Source organism: Carettochelys insculpta, chromosome 8 (assembly GCF_033958435.1).
Source record: "Carettochelys insculpta isolate YL-2023 chromosome 8, ASM3395843v1, whole genome shotgun sequence".
NCBI classification, from domain to species: Eukaryota; Metazoa; Chordata; order Testudines; family Carettochelyidae; genus Carettochelys; species Carettochelys insculpta.
In genome coordinates this window covers 63,951,289-63,972,824 of record NC_134144.1, presented here as the reverse complement: position 1 = coordinate 63,972,824, position 21,536 = coordinate 63,951,289, and the positions used below count along the sequence as shown (strand labels likewise).

The 21,536-nt window shown below is 47.6% G+C and overlaps 1 protein-coding gene across 2 annotated transcripts in view; it reads right to left on the bottom strand.

Moving 5' to 3' along the window:
- Window positions 1-2,674: 2,674 nt before the first annotated feature.
- The window catches only part of ITGB5 (integrin subunit beta 5), a 123,130-nt gene continuing 104,268 nt past the window's right edge, over window positions 2,675-21,536 (bottom strand). For both annotated transcript variants that reach the window (XM_075000931.1, XM_075000932.1), the window contains 5 exons: window positions 12,598-12,820; window positions 11,499-11,602; window positions 6,057-6,173; window positions 3,957-4,123; window positions 2,675-3,290 (listed from right to left, as the gene is read on the bottom strand). In XM_075000931.1, the coding sequence (XP_074857032.1) occupies window positions 3,195-3,290; window positions 3,957-4,123; window positions 6,057-6,173; window positions 11,499-11,602; window positions 12,598-12,820 (707 nt within the window). In that variant the 3' untranslated portion in view covers window positions 2,675-3,194. The remainder of the gene's footprint in view (window positions 3,291-3,956; window positions 4,124-6,056; window positions 6,174-11,498; window positions 11,603-12,597; window positions 12,821-21,536) is intronic.

Genomic DNA, 21,536 nt, shown 5'->3' with positions numbered 1-21,536 from the left:
GGCTCCCAAGCCCCCTGGAAGACGTGTGCATGCCTCAGCCCACCCTCCCCCACCCCCCGCACTTTGCATATAGTTACACAGTGGCTTGGTGTAGGACGTCCTGGCCACAGAGGGGGGGTGTCTGGGTGGTCACGTGGGCAGGCTGCCCAGGTACATACCCTGGGACGGGCAGGCGGGGGGGGGGGGGGGGGGCGGGAAAACAGCCAGCCTTACTCTTAAAGCTAGCTCATGTTGCCAATACTACCATGCTAGTTTTGGATACTAGCTCAGGGTGTACTTGCCCCCCCCGCCCGAACGCACCCAGTAGACATGCACTGTATCCCAGCAGGCTCACAGTGTGGGGCTGGGTTCTGGGGGGGTGGGTTTGGGTAAGGCACATACTGAGGAGGCGCACACACACACACACGAGCACCATGGCCCAGAGGAGCACATGGGTTGGTTGGTTTTTATTCCTGTTTAGCAGACTAAAGCACGAAAGCCCAGCTTGCCTGGAAGCACACCCCCCACCTGCATTACCCTGCCTCCATGGCCACCCCACTCCCAAGCAGTCTGAAGGAGAGTTGTTTATGGTGAGCAAATAAATGCTGCTGTTTACATAGGCAGGCAAAAATTGCTTTGGGCTGGGATTAGGGTGCCTGGGGGTTGCTCAGATACCTTCTTCTCCAGTGCATGCTTGTGCCCTGAGGCATGGTGTTACTGCCCCATAGCGCCTGGGATTATCTTCTTCCTGCCCATAACTCCCAGGGGAGTCACTTGCCTCACCTGACCACCGAGGTGCCTTAGTTAGCCCCATTTGGCTAAATCTCCATTGTGCCAAATCTTGTACTAGCCACTCCCCATCTTCCCCCCAGGGCCTCCTGCCAGGAGGTACTAGCCCCTGGTGTTCCTTCGGATGCAGGGACGCTTTAGCAGGACAACAGTCAGTGGTCAAAGAACAATTCCTTCCCACTGCCCAGGGAGGACCTGCTTTCCCACTGGTGTGACACAGGGACATTCATGATACAGTAATTTTCATAGGTGAAACTCTGTAACAGTTGCACAAGTCAGACAGGCAGCTCCCTGCACAGTGCGCCCCCACTTTGACCCCACCTTCCCCCAACCCCAAGCATGGCCCCAGATTTTCTCCTGACTCCCCAAGGCATGGGGCTCAAAATGATTCATGTTCAGGGAGGTCCTTGCAGCCACAGCTTCCCACTGTTAACAACAGACTGCAGGTTGCAGAGCGCAAGCAATCCCCAGTCCTCTGCTCACTTATTTGTAGTAGTGTCGCTTAGGGTGGTTCAGCCTTTCTATTAGCAGGTGGTTGCAGGGGACATGTAAACATCCTGAGGGCGTGCTGTTTATATAGGCAAGAAAAAAAAAATCAGAGCAGGATGTTTGGGCCCATGACCCACTTCCATGGCAAGGAGCAAATCAAAACAATGAAAATCATTTGCTTTTGCTTTTTCCTGGCAAATTTCCTGCCCTGGCCTAGCTTGCAATGATCCACTCAGGGCAAAGTGACAAAGTCAGCAACCCATGTAGGAACAGTGGCAGATGGACTGTTTTGTATGGCTCTTCCCCTGCCAAAAGCCTTCTGCAACATTCATACTGAGCCAAGGATGCCGCAAGCATCCTGAAGAGCTGGGACGTGGACATGGACGGGACGAGTCAGTCTCTAAAAACCATCAGCCATTCGGCACCAGAAGCACAGGCCACACACAGCTGCTCACAGAAGACGACCGCACTTGTAATTACCAGGCTATTCCTGTCAGAGCCATCCTGTCCCTAGGATGAGTCTAGGCCTCAAGCTTAGGGGGATTCCCGCTGTGGCCATCCCAGCTGTCTTATGGATGGGAGGTGGAGGATTACCTGGGGCAAGGTGTGGGTGAGTGGGTGGGTAGGTGGCGGTGGCGGCAGCAGCAGCAATGGGGGTTGGTTGGGGAGTTGCCTCCCCTCTGGAAATTACCATGTGGGCAGTGGGAGCTGCAGTCTGTTCCACTCTGATTTGCTGCCCGCCCATCCTGCTGAGCCGAGCTTCTCTGCAGCAGTGGAAGGCATGGTGGAGCATAGCAGGCTGCTGCTCCTGCTGCCTGTGGGATGAGTGGGGGGTGGGGAGGCAACCTGCTGCTGCTCTTGCCATGGCACGCAACCCCCGGCCCCATTGCTGGGGAAGGAGGTGAGGGAGCGGAGCAGGGGAGGGGCAGAACCTGGGGTACTGAGGGGGGAGGGGTTTGCCCTGGGTTCCACCTCCTCCCCCTCAGGAAGGCGCTGATGCTCATCTCAGATGCCAGCTACTATAGGTTTTAAGCCCAGATGGGTCCATTATGCTCCTGACGGACATAATACAGGGCAAAGACTACACAGACCCCGTTTTTCCACTGGAGTTCCCCAGGATGCCCCAGTATGGGAATGCCAAACTGGCTGAAACCCCTGACAATAGTTTGCGTCCCACCCACCTCTCTGAGGCGCCCCTGCAATAAGCTGCCATGAGACACTGTTAGGAGTCTCAGTCCACATGGCTGCAATTGCGTTTTTGCTGTCACTTAAATGTAGAGCTCTGCTTCCAAGGGTCTAAAACTGATCCAGTCATGCTTGCAAGAGGTAAACACAGCAGCCTGCCAGAAATGCATTTGCCAAAGAGAATGGCAGGGAGACACCGGACACTACTGATAAAATCATATATGCACAACAGTTTTATTTTTTAATATAAAAAAGGTTCTAAAGACCGCAGAACACCTGGAGCCTAGGTTGGTTTTTTTTTTGTTTTTTTTTTTTGTTTTTTTTTTTTTTACACAACTGCTTCCAACTCCCCTCTTTTAAGCTAATTTCTCCCCTAAAGACTTGCAGTGGCACCCTGAATTCAGCCTAGCCACCAACCCTTATACCAGTATATGTCTGAAGCGGCAATATGGCATTTGTTTCGCGGTGCTGGCAGGTTGAAGTTATCCAGAAAGCTGGGTTATGTAGAGTTCCACACTCCTCAGGGTCCGTGAGCCCAGGAGTGTGTCTTCGTGTCCAGGAATCATATAGTACCTGCCCTGCTGTGCCACATCATTACCGTGCAAATAACAGCCTTCCATCCATGGTCAGGCTTGCTTTAGAAGGTAGTCTTCACTGAAAAGGATTCCAGCTTCAATTCAAGAATCAATAACAAAGTCAAGCAACTGACCACAACACATCAGTTCTGGTTGCATCAGATTTCTAATATGCGATCAATCAACTGTACCATTATAGGACTTGCTTAGCTTGTTGAATGTGAAATCTAAACTATGCGTAGATATAGGCTTTCGGTAAAGAGGATTGGAGGCCTGAGGAAAAAAAATAGAAAGTATGAATGACAGCAACACAGATAAGAAAACACTTTTGCTCAAAGCTAAATCGCTATTTGGTTTCCACTGAAACATTATCTTTTAACTGCAAACATATTGGGTTGCTGTTGTGTCTTTGCAGGAAACATGGTAGCAGAGTGCAGCAGGGTTCCATCTAATTCTTATTCCAGGAGACTCTCCTAAAACTGAGAGCTGATAAGGCTCAAAGGTAGTGCAAAGCAGCTCACCCAGGAAATCCTGAAGCAGCAGTTTTCTTTGGGCACCTCCAGTTGGCAAGGCTAACCAGGATAGGACAGAGTCACCCCAAAACCAGCTCGTTTCATTAAGACAATGCAAGTTTCAAGCAGCAGGACGAGCTTCAATGCAATAATAATGGGCCTGCTCAAAATTAGTATGTTTAGTCTGCACTGGGTAGTTACAATCCAGACTGCAACTTCAGTCTTCTAATATGTGTGTATTCGGTCTGATAATGCAAAAACACCTGTACCAGCCCAATTTTGCCAATTGCATCTTCATATGAAAGTCAGACAAGCCTTACTTTAAGTCTGACATCATGAGTCTGCATGTGCCATAGGCCCCCTCATTCTTAACCCATGAGCTTTCTTCAACCATCTCCCTTTCCCTAGCCCCAGGAATGCCCCTCACCATTTCATATCTCGCCCGGGAGCGTTCACTTTGGAATTTGGCAAACTCCCGTCTGTCATGAATGGTGACAAGTAGCTTCCAGACAGCAAGCAGGACAATTCCAATCAGCAAGATGCTGCCCACCACGGCCAGCAAAATGGTCAGGGCATTGGGTGCAGAGCCACACTCTAGTGAGGAAAACAAAATTAACTTCAATGCAGGTGAATGCCCTAACTTGAGTTGTGCATTGGGTAACATTAGGTGCAGGGAGCACAGAGACAGTACACAGTTGCGCATAGGTCAACGGCTGGAGACCAGGGTAACTCCACTGACTCTAATGGAATCACTCCTCCTCTACACTTCTGTCACAAGCAGTTTATCATGGTGGTGTTTTTTCTAACTGAAGTTTTAAAAAGATTTTTTTCTGTAACACCAATAGGGGAAATCTTGCCTCATTGGCATAAATTGCAACATTCCTATTGACTTCAAAGGGGTGAGAATTTTACCCAACATTTGTTTAGGATGTCCACTTACCTATTGCAATGCTGCCAGAAATATCAGCTGTGTTTGTGCAAGCACAGAGGGTTAAGGGCTTAATGCAACTGACAAAGTGTCTGGGGCAAGTGGCTATTTCAGCTCCTGCACACCTCTGAGCAGGAAGACAGGAGGTCATTAGAATCAGTAAGAAGGTCTATTAACTAATGTCTCTGCTATTTCAATTATGCACCAAATGTTGCAAGTGCAGAATTTGCAGTCTTTTGAGACTAGGCCCGTAGTGGCTTTGCCTCAGGGGACGTGCAGACTGCTAGCAGCTACTGCGCCATGGTGATTGGTTCACTTCACAGCACTGATCAACCAGAAACATAGCTGCCTTCAGCCGTGGTTTGAGAGACCAGCAGGTGACATATTGGTGAACACACATTAGACACTGCTTGGGCCAGGATCAGTGTTTGCAAATAAGAAAAAAAAAATCTATAGTCGCTGTGGTTTGTGAACAGGCACACTGAGAATTTCACAGTTAGGTCACTTGCCAGATGACCATATAGAGGTTGTATTCGGAAACAAAGCTCTGGAAGTTTTTAGCTATGCTGACAATAGATGTTTCTGATGTCTTCATTCAGTTTTGCGAGAAGAGTTCTGCAGTTATCCTAGGCCAGTGTCAGGGAAGAGTCTGGGCCGTGAAATGCAGCATGGGATCAGGGGCACTGGTTCTCTAGCCAATGCATCCAGATTCCTTTGCGCTCTCTCTAGGGATCGCCTTCAGCCCAAATAGTTCCAGCAACTATATGGGGCCCCACAGAGTTAGGGACTTTGTGCCAGCTCAGCTGAGAGGGTGCAAGGATTCTCCCTCCCTACCTCTCCACACACGGAGCTGTGGAATCAGAGGCTAAAGTAATTCAGCTGACCTCCATTCTGGTACCCAGAATGACTGTGACCCTTCATTTCTCCCCCACTACCATGTTTCCTTCCTTCCCTCTGCTGTCTCATACTCTGTTCAACATTTGGCAGGGAAATCTGTCATGTGTACTCTCTCAGACTCCTCGCTCTCCTCAGTGGTGTTTTTTCCCAGAACCCATCTCTGGTCCTCCTTTGGGTGTCACATCTTCAGAGTACCCTTGCTACTCTAGTTCAAAAACACACCCCCATCTCTTCACAAGAAGGCCAACAACGTGTCTAGGGACAGGCAGAAACAACACCAGCATGCGCTCACTTGTCATAACAGGTCCATTCTCTACCCCGATCTTGCTGGACTACCTATTGCGGGAGAACGTAACAGCAGGACTTGGAAAACAGCCTCATGTGGGACAGTTGAGATATATGGATGTATAATCAAAGGTAGCTGCATGAACATCCTGATTTTCCCTTTCCCATCTAAACCTGCTTAGAGTTGCATGAATTGTAAGGTCAGACGTGACTCAGTTTCCCCAAACTTCTATCTTAATGTCCTGAACAGCCTACTTTGGAGGAGGACTCCAAGCTTTCTCCTTACCCAGAATCTGCTAGGGCCACAATTAACAAGGAACACTTAGCCATTCTGACAGCTGGGCACATTCCTCAGTTATCTAGTACCGCATATGAACTGGGATCTTATAGCAAAACAAAAATCAGACACAGAACAACCTGGCTCTTTGAGGACAGTGAGATTGGACTTTCCGCTGGGCAGTTCCAAATAGGTAAACTTCATCACACAGTCATTCATGGGGTAGACGCACAGGACCGAGTGCTGGTCATCTGTTTCTGGAATGAAATGAAGAACATTCCTGAGGCTCTGTTAGCAGTGCAAGGGCTAACAGCTACTGACACAGCAGCCCAGTGCATGTAAAATACAAGCTAGAACATTTGGTGGTAGGGCATCTCTACATGGTGACCTAACATTCACACATTTGTTGTTTGGCTGTCTGCAGGAAGAAATACCTCTACCATCCAAAGACTTGGCCTCAGCGCTGGATGTATTTTCTGGAACTCTATAGCTCTGGGGACTTTGAATTCCTTTAAATACGAGGAGCTTCCTGTTGGTACATATGGTGCACATTACAGAACAATTCAAACAGCTGAAATAGAAGAAACCATTAACACTAGAGGGAAGAAAACAAAAAAAAAAACCCACAACCCAGCCACTGAACCTTAGGCTTGTACCTATCATCCGGATAGTCTTCTATGAATACAAGTAAATGGCTGAGAAGGAAATGCCTGTGGGGGAGGGAGTAGTTAGCCTGCCTCACACAAACAGAAATTAATACGGGTCTCCGGAAGAAGGTCAAGCAAATCAGAACCTTTGCAAAAACCCTTTACAAGTTCAGCAGCTCTTTTCTTCCGTCCAGATATCAGAGGAGTTGGGGGGAAAAAGAAACAGACATGACAAACAATAGCATAGGAACAAGCACATTCTGATTGTGATTTGTGGGGATAAGCAGAACAACATCAAACACTTGAGAAACGGAAGATCTGGAAATATGATGAAAATACTCAATGCCGGCTGAACATTTCTAATCTGGAACTCTCTCGTCCAGCAACATCCATAATCTGGCAGGATTTTAGTTAGCTGGATGACTATTTATCATGGCCAGGGACAAGTTTCCCATGGTCCCATAAAGTTTGTTTACAGCCACCAGTTCTGGCTCTCAGTGTTCTGTGCTGTTGTTTAGTTGTTATTTATCCCTAAATGTCTTAGATGAGCCCAGTAAGCAGGGGAAATGTTGGTAAGGTGCTAGACAATATCGACCTCCTGTGGTCCAGCAAATTCTCTCGTTCAGCATTGGTCACGTCCCAAGGCTGCTGGGCTAGAGAGGTTCCACTTGTACTGACATTCTTCAGCGACGGGCACTCTACAGATATCCAGGTAACCACACTGGGCACCAGCTAGGGTGTTGACCAGATGTTCTCATCCCCTGCCTAGTGAATGACTTTTGGCAAGGAACTTCCCATCCAAGCTGCTGGTCTTTTAAGGCTATAAAGATCTCAGGGCAAGGACCACCTCTCACTACAGGTATGTTCACCTGAAAATCAGAGAGGCAACTGCAGCGCAGGTGGGCATGCCCCTAGTAGCTTCAATCTACCTAAAGAGGCTCAAAAAACAGCAGTGAAGGTACAGTGGGCACAGAGCCCAGCATGGGTAGGAACCTATGGACATTCTCAGCCAGGGTTCCAGGAGGGCTTCTACTACTGTGCTGATGTAGGTACTGCTGTTCCCTCTTTTTAACCACGTTAGCTAGATTAAAGGGAGGGCACATGGCTCACGCTTGGCTGTTAGTTGCCCTGCTCCATCCTCCATAACAGGAGGAGAGCTTGCGAGCATGACTCTGTGCTTCCATCCAGCATAATCTCCCAGGCTGCGAGTCAGCACAAAAATCTGGCCACGGAGTGGTGCAAGAATTACGCATGAGATTTGGGGATGGATCAGTGGATAACTGCATGTTCTGTTCGTTTCCTCTTTGGCACCCAACACTGACCGCTGTCAGAAGGCCCACCTTTGACTGATGGTAGACATACCCTATCTGTTTCTACAGTGCTTTGCATAAACAGTGCCGTAGCCTGGGCTGGGCTTTCTAGGCACCAGTGTAAATATGAGGACTAATGCATAATCCTGCACACAACCATTTTAAAGAGGTAAAATTTACATTCAGTGGTGCATGTAACAGTAAGATATTCAAGGCAAATATAAAAGCTGAGATGATCTTTCGTTTTGACAGTATGATCCTATGCAGTTCAAAAGGCAGACACCATTTTCGTTTTTCTTTCTTGCTCTCACATTTGGAAAGCTGGAGCTGAAGCGATGGATATAGGCCCAGTTTATGAGGAAAGCAGTGAACTGCTGACACAAAGGAGAATGTTAGCAAGCCCACTATCCAGCACTTGACTTGCATTCCAAACGTGCTGAATTGTTTTTACTCTGGAAATTATCAGGAGGTTTATTTTTTTAAAACCAAGATAGAAGAGATGGGAAGGAATAAGTGGAGGGAGAGAAGGTGAAAGTGCAGGAGTGGCAGGAAATGGGAAGCTTTGTTTTTAGGGAGGAAATTTTTTTTTAATGTACCACAGAAGAAGATTGATTTCATATTTGTTGCCCTGGACCATCTCAGTTCCAGATCCTTTTTAGTGTTTAAGGCAGAGGTTTCATATTTAAAGGGCTGAATTTCATGTATAATTAAGGTCTGAGTGATAGGGTACAAAATTTAGAGTACAGGTTGAACCTCTCTAGTCCGGAACTCACTTGTCAGCCAAAATCCATAATCCAACATGATTTAAGTTAGCTGCATGACCACTTATCTTGCATGTGGCCAAGTTTCCTGTGATTCCATAAAGTTTGTTTACAGCCACCAGTCCTGGCTCTCAGTGTTCTGTGATGTTACTTAGTGCTAATTTCCCCGTAAGTGTCTTCTAAGAGCCCAGTAAGCAGTGGAAGTGTTGGTGAAGCTGCTGGACAACATTGACCTTTTGTGGTTCAGAAAATTCTCTTGTCTGGCACTGGTCAGTTGCCAAGGGTGCTGTATTAGAGGGATTCAGCCTGTGCTCACAGTTTCCCCTCCATTTTCACTGGGGTTGGTAGAAGGTTTGCATCATGATCAAGGGTAAATATGATCACTGTGTACCAACTGAGCTTGCAGACTATGATTTGCAAATGAGCCTATGGTAGTTGGACATCTACATCACATTAAATTGAAATCAGAGTGAGACAGCTAACTTGCTTAGGCACCTTGAAAGTCCAAGGATTGTTAGTGGTAGCTGCAGAGTACCTTACTCTAGTCCTATTCAGCGTCAAAAGAAAAATGATCACATTTATGAGCCTGCTACCTTACCCTATGATTTCTCTTCTTTCTGCGTTTCCTCTGCCTCTCTTTTCTCTTTTGATTCTGACCTAGCCTCACTACAGAAATGGTTACCCCTCTGTTACAACAGCCAGTCATGCTGCATCTATGTTAACTCTTGTGCAAATAAATATCAACATGCTAGGCTTTCCCTAGCATATGTAAGGTGTACTAGATAGTGTAAATGTACTGTCAGCTAGGTTTTTGGTCTCAGTCTTAAGGGCTACGTCTACACGAGCCCCAAACTTGGAAATGGCCATGCAAATGGCCATTTCGAAGTTTACTAATGAAGCGCTGAAATACATATTCAGCGCTTCATTAGCATGCAGGCGGCTGCAGCACTTCGAAATTGACATGTCTTGCTGCCGCGCATCTCGTCCCAACGGGGCTCCTTTTTGAAAGGACCCCGCCTACTTCTAAGTCCCCTTATTCCTATCAGCTCATGGGAATAAGGGGACTTCGAAGTAGGCGGGGTTCTTTTGAAAAGGAGCCCTGTCGGGATGAGCCGCGCGGCGGCGAGGCGCGTCAATTTCAAAGTGTGGCGGCCGCCCGCATGCTAATGAAGCACTGAATGTTCATTTCAGTGTTTCATTAGTAAACTTCGAAATGGCCATTTGCGTGGCCATTTCGAAGTTTGGAGCTCGTGTAGACACGGCCAAGAGGTTTCAGATCCTCGGGTATCTGCGAGAGAGAGAGAGAGAGAGAGAAACAGCTCCCAGTTAAAACAGGAAAGTTTAAAACTAAACCTTGGCTGTTAGTTGCCCTGCTCCACCTTCCAAAACAGGAGGGGAGTTTGCAAGCTGCAAGCACAAGTCTCTGCTTCCATCTAGCACAATCTCCCAGGGTGTGAGTCAGCACAAAAATCTGGCCATGGTGTGGTGCAAGAATTAAGCATGAGACACAGGGATGGATCAGTGGATGATTGCATGTTCTGTTCGTTCCCTCTTAGGCACCCAGCACTGTCCACTGTCCAAAGACAGGATGCTGAGCTAGCTGCACGTGTGCAACTTCCCTTTTAGCTGGAGTGTGTATAACCCCCACTCCTAACTGAGGCCCTGCCCCCAGTCCACCCCTTTCCCCAAATCTCTATCCCATGCTCCCTCTTCCTGGCTCTGCTCCGCCCCATTCGTCCTCTTCCTCAGTCCTCTGCCACCAATTCTATCCCTTTCCTCAACCCGCTGCCAGATGCAATGCATGGGGGGGGGAGATGAACAGCCCCCAGACAGCAGACTGGGAGGAAGTTGGAAGCACACAAGCTGACCTATCACATGTTCACACAAATTGCTCTGATTCTATGGGAACAGAAGGGGAGGGGGAAGAAGGAAGAACAGTGAACAAATTACAAAACATAAAGGTTAGAGAGGACTTAATTTACCTTCCATCCCATCCCAAGGCTCTCATCTTTCTACACTAAGGCTCTCCCTTACAAAGGGACTAGAAAACATCCCACCATGTTACAGACACAAGGACTGCGTCTCCACTACATTCCCCTTATGGAAAGGGCATGCAAATGCGGCCAATTGGAAATGCAAAAGAGGCACTGATTTACATATAATGCACCTCATTTGCATAACAATGGCCACTCACTGCTCTGGAAGTGCTGTTTTCAGAAAAGGAACAAGCGGTGTAGACAGGGTTCATTCGAAAGGAAACTCCGCTTTCGAAAGCAACCTTCTTCCTCATATTTTTCAGACAGTTGGAGTAAGAGGATGGGGGAGCTGCGCAGCCACGGTGACGAGGAGATGGTGGCCTGGCAAAGGTTCAGTTGTGGGGGTGGCAGCAGGCAGAACTCCTGTGTCAGGTAAACTAATCCTGAGTTTGGGGCTGTGAGGGTTAAGCTTGGTGGAGGAGGGGAGGGCTGTCTGAGGCTGTGAGGGGTCAAGCCTGGGGATGGGGGCCAGGTTTGGGGCTACTTTGTGTTCAGCCCCTGGAACATGTAAAAAATTGCCATGTGGCCCCCGATGAAAAAAGACTGGCCACCCCGGGTGTAGCTGATATGGACAAGAGAACAAACCTAGCATATGGTAAGTACTTGGACTCGGGTATATATTGTAACCGCAAAGTGATTATAACCTGAAGATTGGCTAATGGAGTAACCTTTCTAAATCCAGGTATTTTATTGGAGACATTCTTTGGTTGAAAACCTGGAATCCCATTGGGTAAATACAGTTCTTTGCAAAGACTGGTTACTCCTAGCACCCAGTTGCAACATTCTCATGCATCAAGTTGCCATAAGATTCTCCTGTACGTTACTTACTGAGGACGTCCACACGTGTAATGATCTCATCCTTGCAGTGCTTTTGGCAGGTTTGGTTGTCAGCCAGTCTTCCTGAGCTATATAACATACACTCAATGCAGTCCCTTCAGGAGGGAGACACAAAGAGAAAGACTAAATAGCTTTGAAACCACAGGGACATTCAGACATGCCACCCAAAGTGTTTGCCAAAGGGAACCCACAGTCACATATCTGCATATGAAAAGAAGTAGAAACCTTTAGGCCAAGTGCCTCCAAATTAAGGGCAGATTAACCTTGGAGGTGGGGCTCAAATGCCAACTTCCTGGGTATCTAAGTGTGTTTGTATATGGAGCTTTAGTTTAACCCACTATAGATATCTCTATGCCACTATACAGATGAGTGTCAGCTGTTATATTTGGATCCAGCCCTGAATGTTCTCAAGTTTCAGGCGTTTGGGGATCTGAGTGGCTGCAAGCTGAAAAGGCAGACACCACAAATATTTGTGGTGGGGCTACAAGAATTTAAATGATCAAAGTGTTTTTTTTTCCTCGTGTATTTTCAATCTCTTAAACCATAACCATCCCCTTGCACCCTAGTGTTCTCTCTGTACCACATAGCATGGTCCAGTCAAATGAAACCTTTGTTCCAGACAGGGGAAGCAGATCTGGCTGCCAGTACTTACACAGTACAACCTGCACTAGAAGGAGGGATGAAATGACCTTTATTTGTCACTTTCTGCTAGGCTCAGACTGGTTGGCAAGAAAACGTCCCAGAGAGGCATCTGGACATCCCCAGTCACATGCTAACAATCCTCCAAGGCCCTTCCCACAATTCCCTGTATGTCACCAAAAGGATAGGTACACTCTCCCACAATTCACTGGAAAAGAATCAGCATGATGCCACGTACCACAGCACAGAGCTATGCTCCCAGATTCCCAGAGCCACACGTATGGGGGACCGCAGGGAAGATAGTGTTCACACCAGGGCTAGGATAACCCAGGTGCCAATCCCCCAGGCTATCTTTGCAGTGAATGACACACCCTTAGCCAGCCGGTCCACCCTGTAGGAGTGATAGAGGCCCCTTGCACACAGGTGAGTCATTAATGAGTTAGTGAGGTACCTTTTTGTACTGCAGACTCCGGGGCAGGTAGGACATTTCTCACACGTCTCTCCAAAGGCTCCAGGCTCGGTGCACTGGCATTTCCCACACACACAGTTGCCTCTGCCACTGCACATCTGACTGTCATTTGACATGCACCCGATAGTCGCTGTCGAGCAGTTGCAGTTATCCCCAATGTAACCAGCATGGCACTTACACTCTCCACAGTGACACTCTCCATGGCCTAAAGAAAGTCAGTAACAGGCACAAACATCAGACTTCAGTGCAAGTGAACAGATGTGCTACTAGGGAAAAGCCTGGGGACTGAGACTGGCAGGCAAACACACTGTGCAGGAGGTGGGACGTAGAAAGGGACAGAGGAGCATCAGGAACATTCCTGGCGTTCCCAAGATGATGGGAGGGAGGTCACAGGGCAGGGGAGATGGGGAGATAAAAGGATGAATGCAAGTGCTTAAGTATCAAGGTACTGGGGCCTTAGCAAGTTCTTAGTGTCTAGTTATTATGATTGTAAAAAAGTCTCAGGGGTACTTGTGTTAGTCCCGGACTTCAAACACAACAAGCAGTCCTGTGGCACCTGAGAAACTCACAAATTTATTAGGTCATGAGCTTTCAGGGCTTGTGAGCTGTAGTTTTACTCACGAAAGCTCATGAACTAAAAGATTTGTTAGTCTCTAAGGTGGTGCAGGACTTCCCCTTGTTAGTCCTATTGTGACACAATGGCCTGCAGCAGGGAAATTTGTCTGAAAAACAACAGATATTCATTAGAAACTTCCTCTTCAACCAGCAGTGTGACTGCATATCATAGAATCATAGAACTCTAGGACTGGAAGGGACCTTGAGAGGCCATTGAGTCCAGCCCCCTGACCCAATGGCAGGACCAAGTACTATTTAAACCATCCCCGATAGACATCTATCTAACCTGTCCTTAAATATCTCCAGCGATGGAGATTCCACAACCTCCCTTGGCAATTTATTCCACTGTTTGACCGCCCTGACAGTTAGGAACTTTTTCCTAATGTCCAGCCTAAACCTCCCTTGCTGCAGTTTAAGCCCGTTGCCTCTTGTTCTATCTTCAGAGGCCAAGAACAACAAGTTTTCTCCTTCCTCCTTATGACTCCCTTTTAGATACCTGAAAACCGCTATCATGTCTCCCCTCAATCTTCTCTTTTCCAAACTAAACAAGCCCAATTCTTTCAACCTTTCTTCATAGGTCACATTCTCTAGACCTTTAATCATTCTTGTCACTCTTCTCTGGACCCTCTCTAGTTTCTCCACATCATTTTTGAACTGCGGTGCCCAGAACTGGACACAATACTCCAGCTGAGGCCTAACCAGCGCAGAGCAGAGCGGAAGAATGACTTCTCGTGTCTTGTTCACAACACACCTGCTAATGCATCCCAGAATCATGTTTTCTTTTTTTTGCAACAGCATCACACTGTTGACTCATATTTAGCTTGTGGCACTATAATCCCTAGATCCTTTCTGTTGTAGTCGTTCCTAGACAGTCTCACCCCATTCTGTTTGTGTGACACTGATTGTTCCTTCATAAGTGGAGCACTTTGCATTTGTCCTTATTAAACTTCATCCTGTTTACCTCAGCCCATTTCTCCAATTTATCCAGATCATTTTGAATTATGACCCTATCCTCCAAAGTAGTTGCACCCAAAATAACCAGAATCTGACTGAACTGTGGTTGCCTTCAGCTGTTTTCTCTGTGCAGTGGCGTAACGTCTCAGATTCCTAGAGGCTTCTTTTTTCCAAAGTGTTACTCCTCCTATTCTACTACCCACTAATACAGCCATTGACACTCAAGTGCAAAGGTTTGAGGCGCTAATGGCACCTTTCAGCAATGACTCATTGCAGGAATAAAATATTCTCTATGGCCACAATGGGGGCTGCTATGTACTTCACTGTGTCCATTACTATATGTTTCAGACATTCAGGATTCTAGGCTGTAGATGCCGTGCAAAGTGTGCCAAGCAGATTTCCTTTCTTCCTCTTTCTGCTTCCACTGTTATAAGAAAAATGTCAGTAGTTGCTGAAATTTGTTGCCATGTCAACATGAAAAGTCCAGCTAAGCAAAATGCAATACTCTTAGCCCCCCTGGCTTAGCATTAGGATTTCTGCAGTTATTGGATCAGTTTTAAAAGGAGAGGAGGGACTAACCCTTAGCTAATTTAAGGCTGAGGACAGCTAGATGTGAAGTTCTTTCAGCATCCAGAGTTGTTCATTGTTCCAGTCTGGTAAAAGAAACATCCCAAAAAAGACTGTGTTTACTTATCTGCAGAGGTTTTTCTAAGTGACCAGAGAATTTCAATGGACATTCAGCTCCACTTTTACCACAGAAGGAAGTAAAGAATACAGTGATTTAAAGCAGAAGGGCCAGAAAAGTAGCAAAAGAGAAGCTGAGCCTTTGATTCTCCAACACCCGCCCTCCTTGCTGAAAGCTGGGAAAGGTTCTGAAACACCACCTTCAGGAATATTAAAACAAAAAGCAGTCAAGCAGCACTTTAAAGACTAGCAAAATAGTTTATTAGGTGAGCTAAACTATTTTGCTAGTCTTTAAAGTGCTACTTGACTGCTTTTTGTTTTGATAGCATATAAACTAGCACGGCTTCCTCTCTGTTACTTTTCAGGAATATTGTTTTTTAACCCAGACGTGACTATATCTCAGCTCAGAGGAGACAGTGTTTCACAGATACATATCCCTGGGTGCTGGAGAATTACAGTACAATCGACAGAATCTCGATACTGACTGCAGTGAGCCAGGCATGGCGACAAGTATCAGAGTGACAAGTATCAGAATCCTGTGGCACTTTACAGACTAACAGATTTATTGGAGTATAAGTTTAAGTGGGCAAAACCTACTTTATATCTCACAGAGCTGGAAGGGAACTCAAGAGGTCATGGAGTCCAGTCCCCTGCACTCACAGCAGAATCTATTACCATCCTTTTTATTTTTCTTAAGAAAAAAAAATGAATTTAACCTACCCCAGAACCTTGAAAGAATCCCTCAAGGACTGAGCTCACAACTCCAGGTTTACCAGGCCAACGCTTTAGGTGCTGAGCTATTCCCCTCCTGCACAGACACCTCTGACAAAGTGGATCTTTGCTCACAAAAGCATATGCTCCAATAAATCTGTTGTACAAGCTGCCACAGGACTCCTCACTGTTTTTGCAGTAAGACAGTGGAAGTTGAAGCAGATGCAGAAAACACAGAGTTTGTGGTCAATTTTCCACTGTCATCTTAGTATAGAATCAGATTTTCCTAACGTACCCAGCGTGGCAACCAACAGAACAGCCCTAGTTAGGTTTTGTGCCTGGTCTCCTCTGGTCTGTGTCTCAATAAGAGGAGCTTGCTCTCTCCCTCCTTCCCCAAGCCCCTTCTGTTCCTCAGTTGTAGGACTCCACTTTACTGCAGAGCGATCAAAGGCTATTAGAAAAAGTGCTCTTTCCAGCACTTCCCTCTTTAATGAACAGACTCTCCGATGAATTACTGGACATTCACTTCTTCTGCTACCTTTCTAGGCAGAGCCCTAGATGGATTCAGATGGGTTCTCCCACCTCACAAGGATATTGGGAGGACTAATGCCAGATGGCCAGGTCTCAGCCAGCCAGGTGACAGGGATCAGACTGACATGGCACAGGTTTTAGCCTAACTTTGGGGTGAATTTAGGCTTGTTGAACATTAGTAAGGAATAGCATTGGTCCAAGCTAGGTGCAGAGTGCGCAGCTGCTGTGCAGTCCCTCTCCACATCTAACCCACCAATCTCAGTGGTGGCTTTATGGAAAAATTCAAATGTTGAGGCTGTAATCTTCCAGAGGACAGGGCCTGGTGTCAAACATAGAACTTAGCAATAGACGTAACCAGACTGACCCTGTCATAAGGGCACTCAGCTTCACTTCCTCTCCTTTAACAGCTGGAAATACCTATGGCCTTTGAGGGAGTTTTTCCCCTTACACAGAGGGAGGAAATGCCCTAAAGTAAGCCTTGCTTCCTTCCCCCATAACAAATCCAGTACGTCAGATCAATTTGCCAAATAATTATCCACCTCGTTATAAGTCACAGAGGGGTAACTATGTTAGTCTGTATCTTCAAAAAACTCAAAAAGCAGTCCTGCAGCACTTTAAGGACTAACAAACTAATTTATCAGCTAATGTGCCTTTGTGGGGCAGACCCACTGCTTCAGATCTGATGACATTCTTGTTTCTCAGACACTGTCATTAAAAGTCTTTTGTCGACTCAAAGGAGGAGGAGCTGCACCTGCCACTGAAAAATACCTCTCAACAGATTCAAAGTAGCTTGCTCACCACACAGTGCAGGAGGTCTGGCCCCAGTGCCGGAGGTTTGTAGGCAAGAGCTCAACTAGCTATAGAATAGCTCAATCGAAACTGCAAGCCAGTGGTGCTCCTCCAGCAAAGACTCCCACTGCAGCTCTGGGGCTAAGGAGACAGCCTGAAAAGTCAACTGTCTCAAGGGCTTTTCCTTCTTGTATGTGGGGCAGCACACTGTCAAGTGTGCGGTTTCTGAAAGTCATGAGTCAGCTTCCTGGAAATACTGATGGGATACCTAAGTGCTTACCCCCCAGAAGGAAGCCGCTTTCAAAGGCATATTTTATAAAGCCAAACAGTTTGGACAAATGATCATCAGCAAATTAATTACAGCTTCAGTTTCCACACTGGAAACATCTCACATTTCCCAGACATAACTGCTAAATAAATAGCTTTTTCTTTTCCTCACAAACATTCTGATTTCTCCGACTGTCCATGACTCCTGAGTTAGCAGCAGTATCAACATATCTCAAATACAGGCTCTGCAGAACAGGAACATCTTTATTTCACTAGCCATCTCATTTGCCCAAAGCTTTGTATGGAGCATTCACACAGCCCCATCCTTTGTTTGGGGCTAAATTCATGGCTTCAAAATTTTAAGGAGGTGGGATAGCTCAGTAGTTCAAACACAGGCTTCATTAAACTCAGGGTTGTGAGCTCAGTCCCTGAGAGGGCCCTTTAGGAGGCTGGCACAAAGAGGAAAAAAACACCCCCTACTAGGGAGGGTGATATAGGTCCAGCTGAGAGTGCAGGTGACTGCACTCTGACTTCTCAAGGTCCCTTCCCTTCCAGCTCCATGAGACAGGCATACCTCCATATTACTAGCCATAGGGTATTTGCACGAGAATGTTATCTCCAAAAGCAACTTTCTTCCTCTCTTGTACCTATTGATAAGTAAAGCTGAAGCCCGACCAGTGTTCCCTCTAATTTCTCCTTTCCCTGAGCAGAATGAATTTGGTTGTGCATTAATATGGAGGTGCTGTGCAATACATCACTTTCCCAATGGGGCACATAACAAAAGTCCTATGGCAGGAGTGGGGCTAAGGTGCTCTGAGTGTGGGAGGGGGGTTCAGGCCTGGGGGAGAGGGTTGAGGTGCAGGGATCTGAGAGTGGGGCCCACGATGAGGGGCTCAGGGCTGGGACAGAGGGCTGGGGTATAGGGGCTCTAGGGCTGAGGTAGAGGAGGAAACTCCTAGCTGGGGCCAAGGGATACAGAATAAAGGAAGGGGCTTCAGGCTGAAGTGAGACACTGGGGTGCAGAAGGGGGTGAGGGCTCTGGGGTGGGCCCAGGGATGAGGGGTTTGGGATGAAAATGGAGGCTCCAGGTTTGGGGAGGAGCTCAGGGCTGGGGGTAGGGGTATCGGCTCTGGACTGGGGCAGGGTACAGTAGGGGGTACACGCTCTGGGATGGAGCCAAGAATGAGAAGTATGGGGTCCACAACTGGCTCCAGGTTGGTAGGGGCTCAAGAAAGAGGGTCTGGGGCTGCCTGGGTAGCTCTTGGTCAGTGGTGCTGCCTGGCCTGGGCCACTGCTCTGTGCTCTGGAAGTGGCCGACATCTGCAGCTTCATGTGGGGGCCAGGGGAAGGTACCATGGCACTCGGAGCTCCATTGTTCTCCCAACCTAGGAGCTGGACCGCCTCGGCTGGTCACTCCTGTGCTGGACTTAACACAGCACTGCCCCAACCAGAGGACAGGGGTTCTTTCATGTGGGCCCCACCATGGGTCAGCTCCCTCCTAGGAAATGCAGGGACGGGTTCCTCTCCCTCACCTGGGGCAGTTCTCTGCTGGGGCCAACAGGGGCCAAAAGCCAGCCGGGGCAGCTTTGGGAGAAGCACCTCTTCCTGCTGCAGCCCTGAGTTCCTGTGTGGCTGAATGGAAAGCTGCATGGCCATGCCACTCAGCAGAAGCTTAGACACTGACTCCCCTTCTCAGAGCCTGCATCCCATGTCCCTCCTGCATCCCGAATCCCCTCCTGCACCCCAAACAGCTGACGAAGCTCTGACCCCCGGCCAGTGACAGCATCCCATGTCCCTCCTGCAGCCCAAATCCCCTAACGGAGCTCTGACCCCCTGACCAGTGACAGCATCCCATGTCCCTCCTGCATCCCGAATCCCCTCCTGTACCCCAAACAGCTGATGAAGCTCTGACCCCCTACCCAGTGACCGCACCCCATCCCCTCCTGCAGCCCAAATCCCCTGCTGTACCTAAGCACTGGCTCCAGGACCCACATTCCTCTGAACCTCCTCCTGCCCCTCACACACCTCCCCCGACCCTCTCACACATTCATCCCCTCCCAGCACACACACACACACCCCTTCTATACCCAAGCTCATTCATGTGCAGCCCAAGCACCTCCTCCAACCCAGTAAAAGTGAGTGAGGGTGGGGCGGGGGAGGAGGGGGCAGGACTTCAGGGAAGGGGAGGGGAAGGTAAATTCAGCACGTGACATTGGGCATAGAAAGGCTGGGGATCACTGCTATAGAGGAGGAGGGAAAGGTCTATAGTTCTGGAACAGAAGGTCTCACAGGGAAGCCTGTGCTAGCTGTCCACAGGGATTTTAATCTTATTCTCACTGTCCTCCCTTTTCCCTCCTCTTCCACCAAATGGACCACCCCCCTGCAGTGCTTCTCTCCCGCCTCCCCAGGGGGCCTCCCCTGTTGCTTACTCTCCCCACTCTCCCTGTTCCTCACTCAATCATTTCAAGGCACCCGCCTGCATGGAGGAAATGCCTCCCGCTACCCCATGGTAACCATTTAGGGTTGCCAGCAATGTCCCTGTAAGCTGTGTGTTTGTGTGGCCACTCAGGAGAGATTCAAATGCTGCCAGCTGACTAGCAAAGTGCTCACAGCTAGATTTTTGTTTCTACTGGTGGTGCACAGTCAGACATGCCTTGGTATGCACAAAAAATTATTCTGCACCTGGAAGGAAAAAATTAGAAGAAACACTGATTGTCAGATCCCCTTTTTCAGCCACTTGACAACCTTAAATGGCATTCAGACACAGAAGCCCAAAACCAGACTGTCCAGGTCCCGAAGCCTCACCCAAATATGACAGGTAAAGCAACCCACTTCAAATGCTAAGATTCCAGATTAAACCACCACCATCTCTCAAGAAAGTGCTCAAAGGGAGCCCTGGATCTGAATTTTTCAATGAACCTGAGCCTGATTTCAGGTTTGCAGCAAACCTTGAGAAAGAATACTACACGGTGTTTTTTATTTTATTGCAAAATGGTTCATACGCTTCCAGCCGCAACTGCCTCACTGACATATGTAAAGTGGCTCAGGAGTTATTACTGTACACAAGAAAATATCCATGGGGAAGTTCTCCAGGACTCCGGCTCTGAAAATAAACCTAGGAATGTTACCGCTCATTGGGAAGGGGTTTCACTTCCAAACTGACTGTCATCTGAGACTAAGTGAGAAAGGTGTATTTTAATATCCCGCCAAGAAAATTAAATGTCCTGGTGCAAAGCACTAATGTGGATTAAAAAAATGTTTGGTTTGGTTTTCAATTAAGTCTGTATAAGCAAAGAGATTAACTGGCATTTCCAGCCATAAAAAGAGACATTTTCTTCTGTTCCATCCCTGACATTAAATTACCTCACACCCGCTAAATCGCCACATAAGGCTAGGAAATGAAATGTTCTCTCTGAATTTGTCTTTAAAGACTCCAGATTACTAACTAGAAACCTTCATTGAATGTGCCTGTCGAGGTGATCTGTGTGCTTGTCAAACCCCACCGCAATCAAAAGAGTAATCTGGCCAAATAAAATCTGTCAACCTGTCAAAATGTCCCTATTCTACATCTGTGGGATTTAGCCCCACTTCCATAAAGCTGAACCATGTTATCAGACTAAGAAGAGAAGAGCGTAGGCAGTTTGTTAGATAGGAGTTGGGATGCACAGTGCTGTTTGGGGACCCCTACATGCTCCACTTAATACAGTTGTACAGCCTGGTCTATAAAGATTCTGTGCACCCACAGATCCCAGGGAAGTCTAAGCTGCCCGTGTTTTGCACTTCTGAAAGTGATCCATTCCTGCTTTGCGCATGCTGCCCTGCACAGATCAGAGCTGCAGTCAGCCCCTGCTGCTACTTAAACATTTGGCAGAACATCTATTTGTCCTCATTTCACCCCTCCAGCCCGCTTCCCCACTATTCTTGATCAGTAAACAAGGGGCAGCCAGAAAACTCCCCCTCCCTCTCCCCAGCTTTTCCTTTTCACACTGGTGGCAAGAACACAAAACAAATTAGGAGAACTGGAAGGGTGAGGCTCAGCTCAGTTCTGTGCTGCTGCGGCTGCTGCTTTGGACTACAAAGTAACTTGTTCACAGGAACACAAGCTGTGCTTCCTTGGGGAAGCTCTGGGTATCCCTAAGGGCATTGTAGCAATTAGATTAACAGATACTGGATAGCAAAAAGACCTCCTGGGCCATTTGGATATACACACATGCCTGAAGATGGAGGCCAATGCAGGATTGTTCCCTGCATCAGATTTCCCTGTACTTTGTTCATTTTAACAGTAGAAGTGCTTCTGCAGTAACTTTTGTCCCAAGTCCATCCCATGTTTTCTTACAGGTGCTGCTGCCTCCAGGAACGTTCAACCCCCA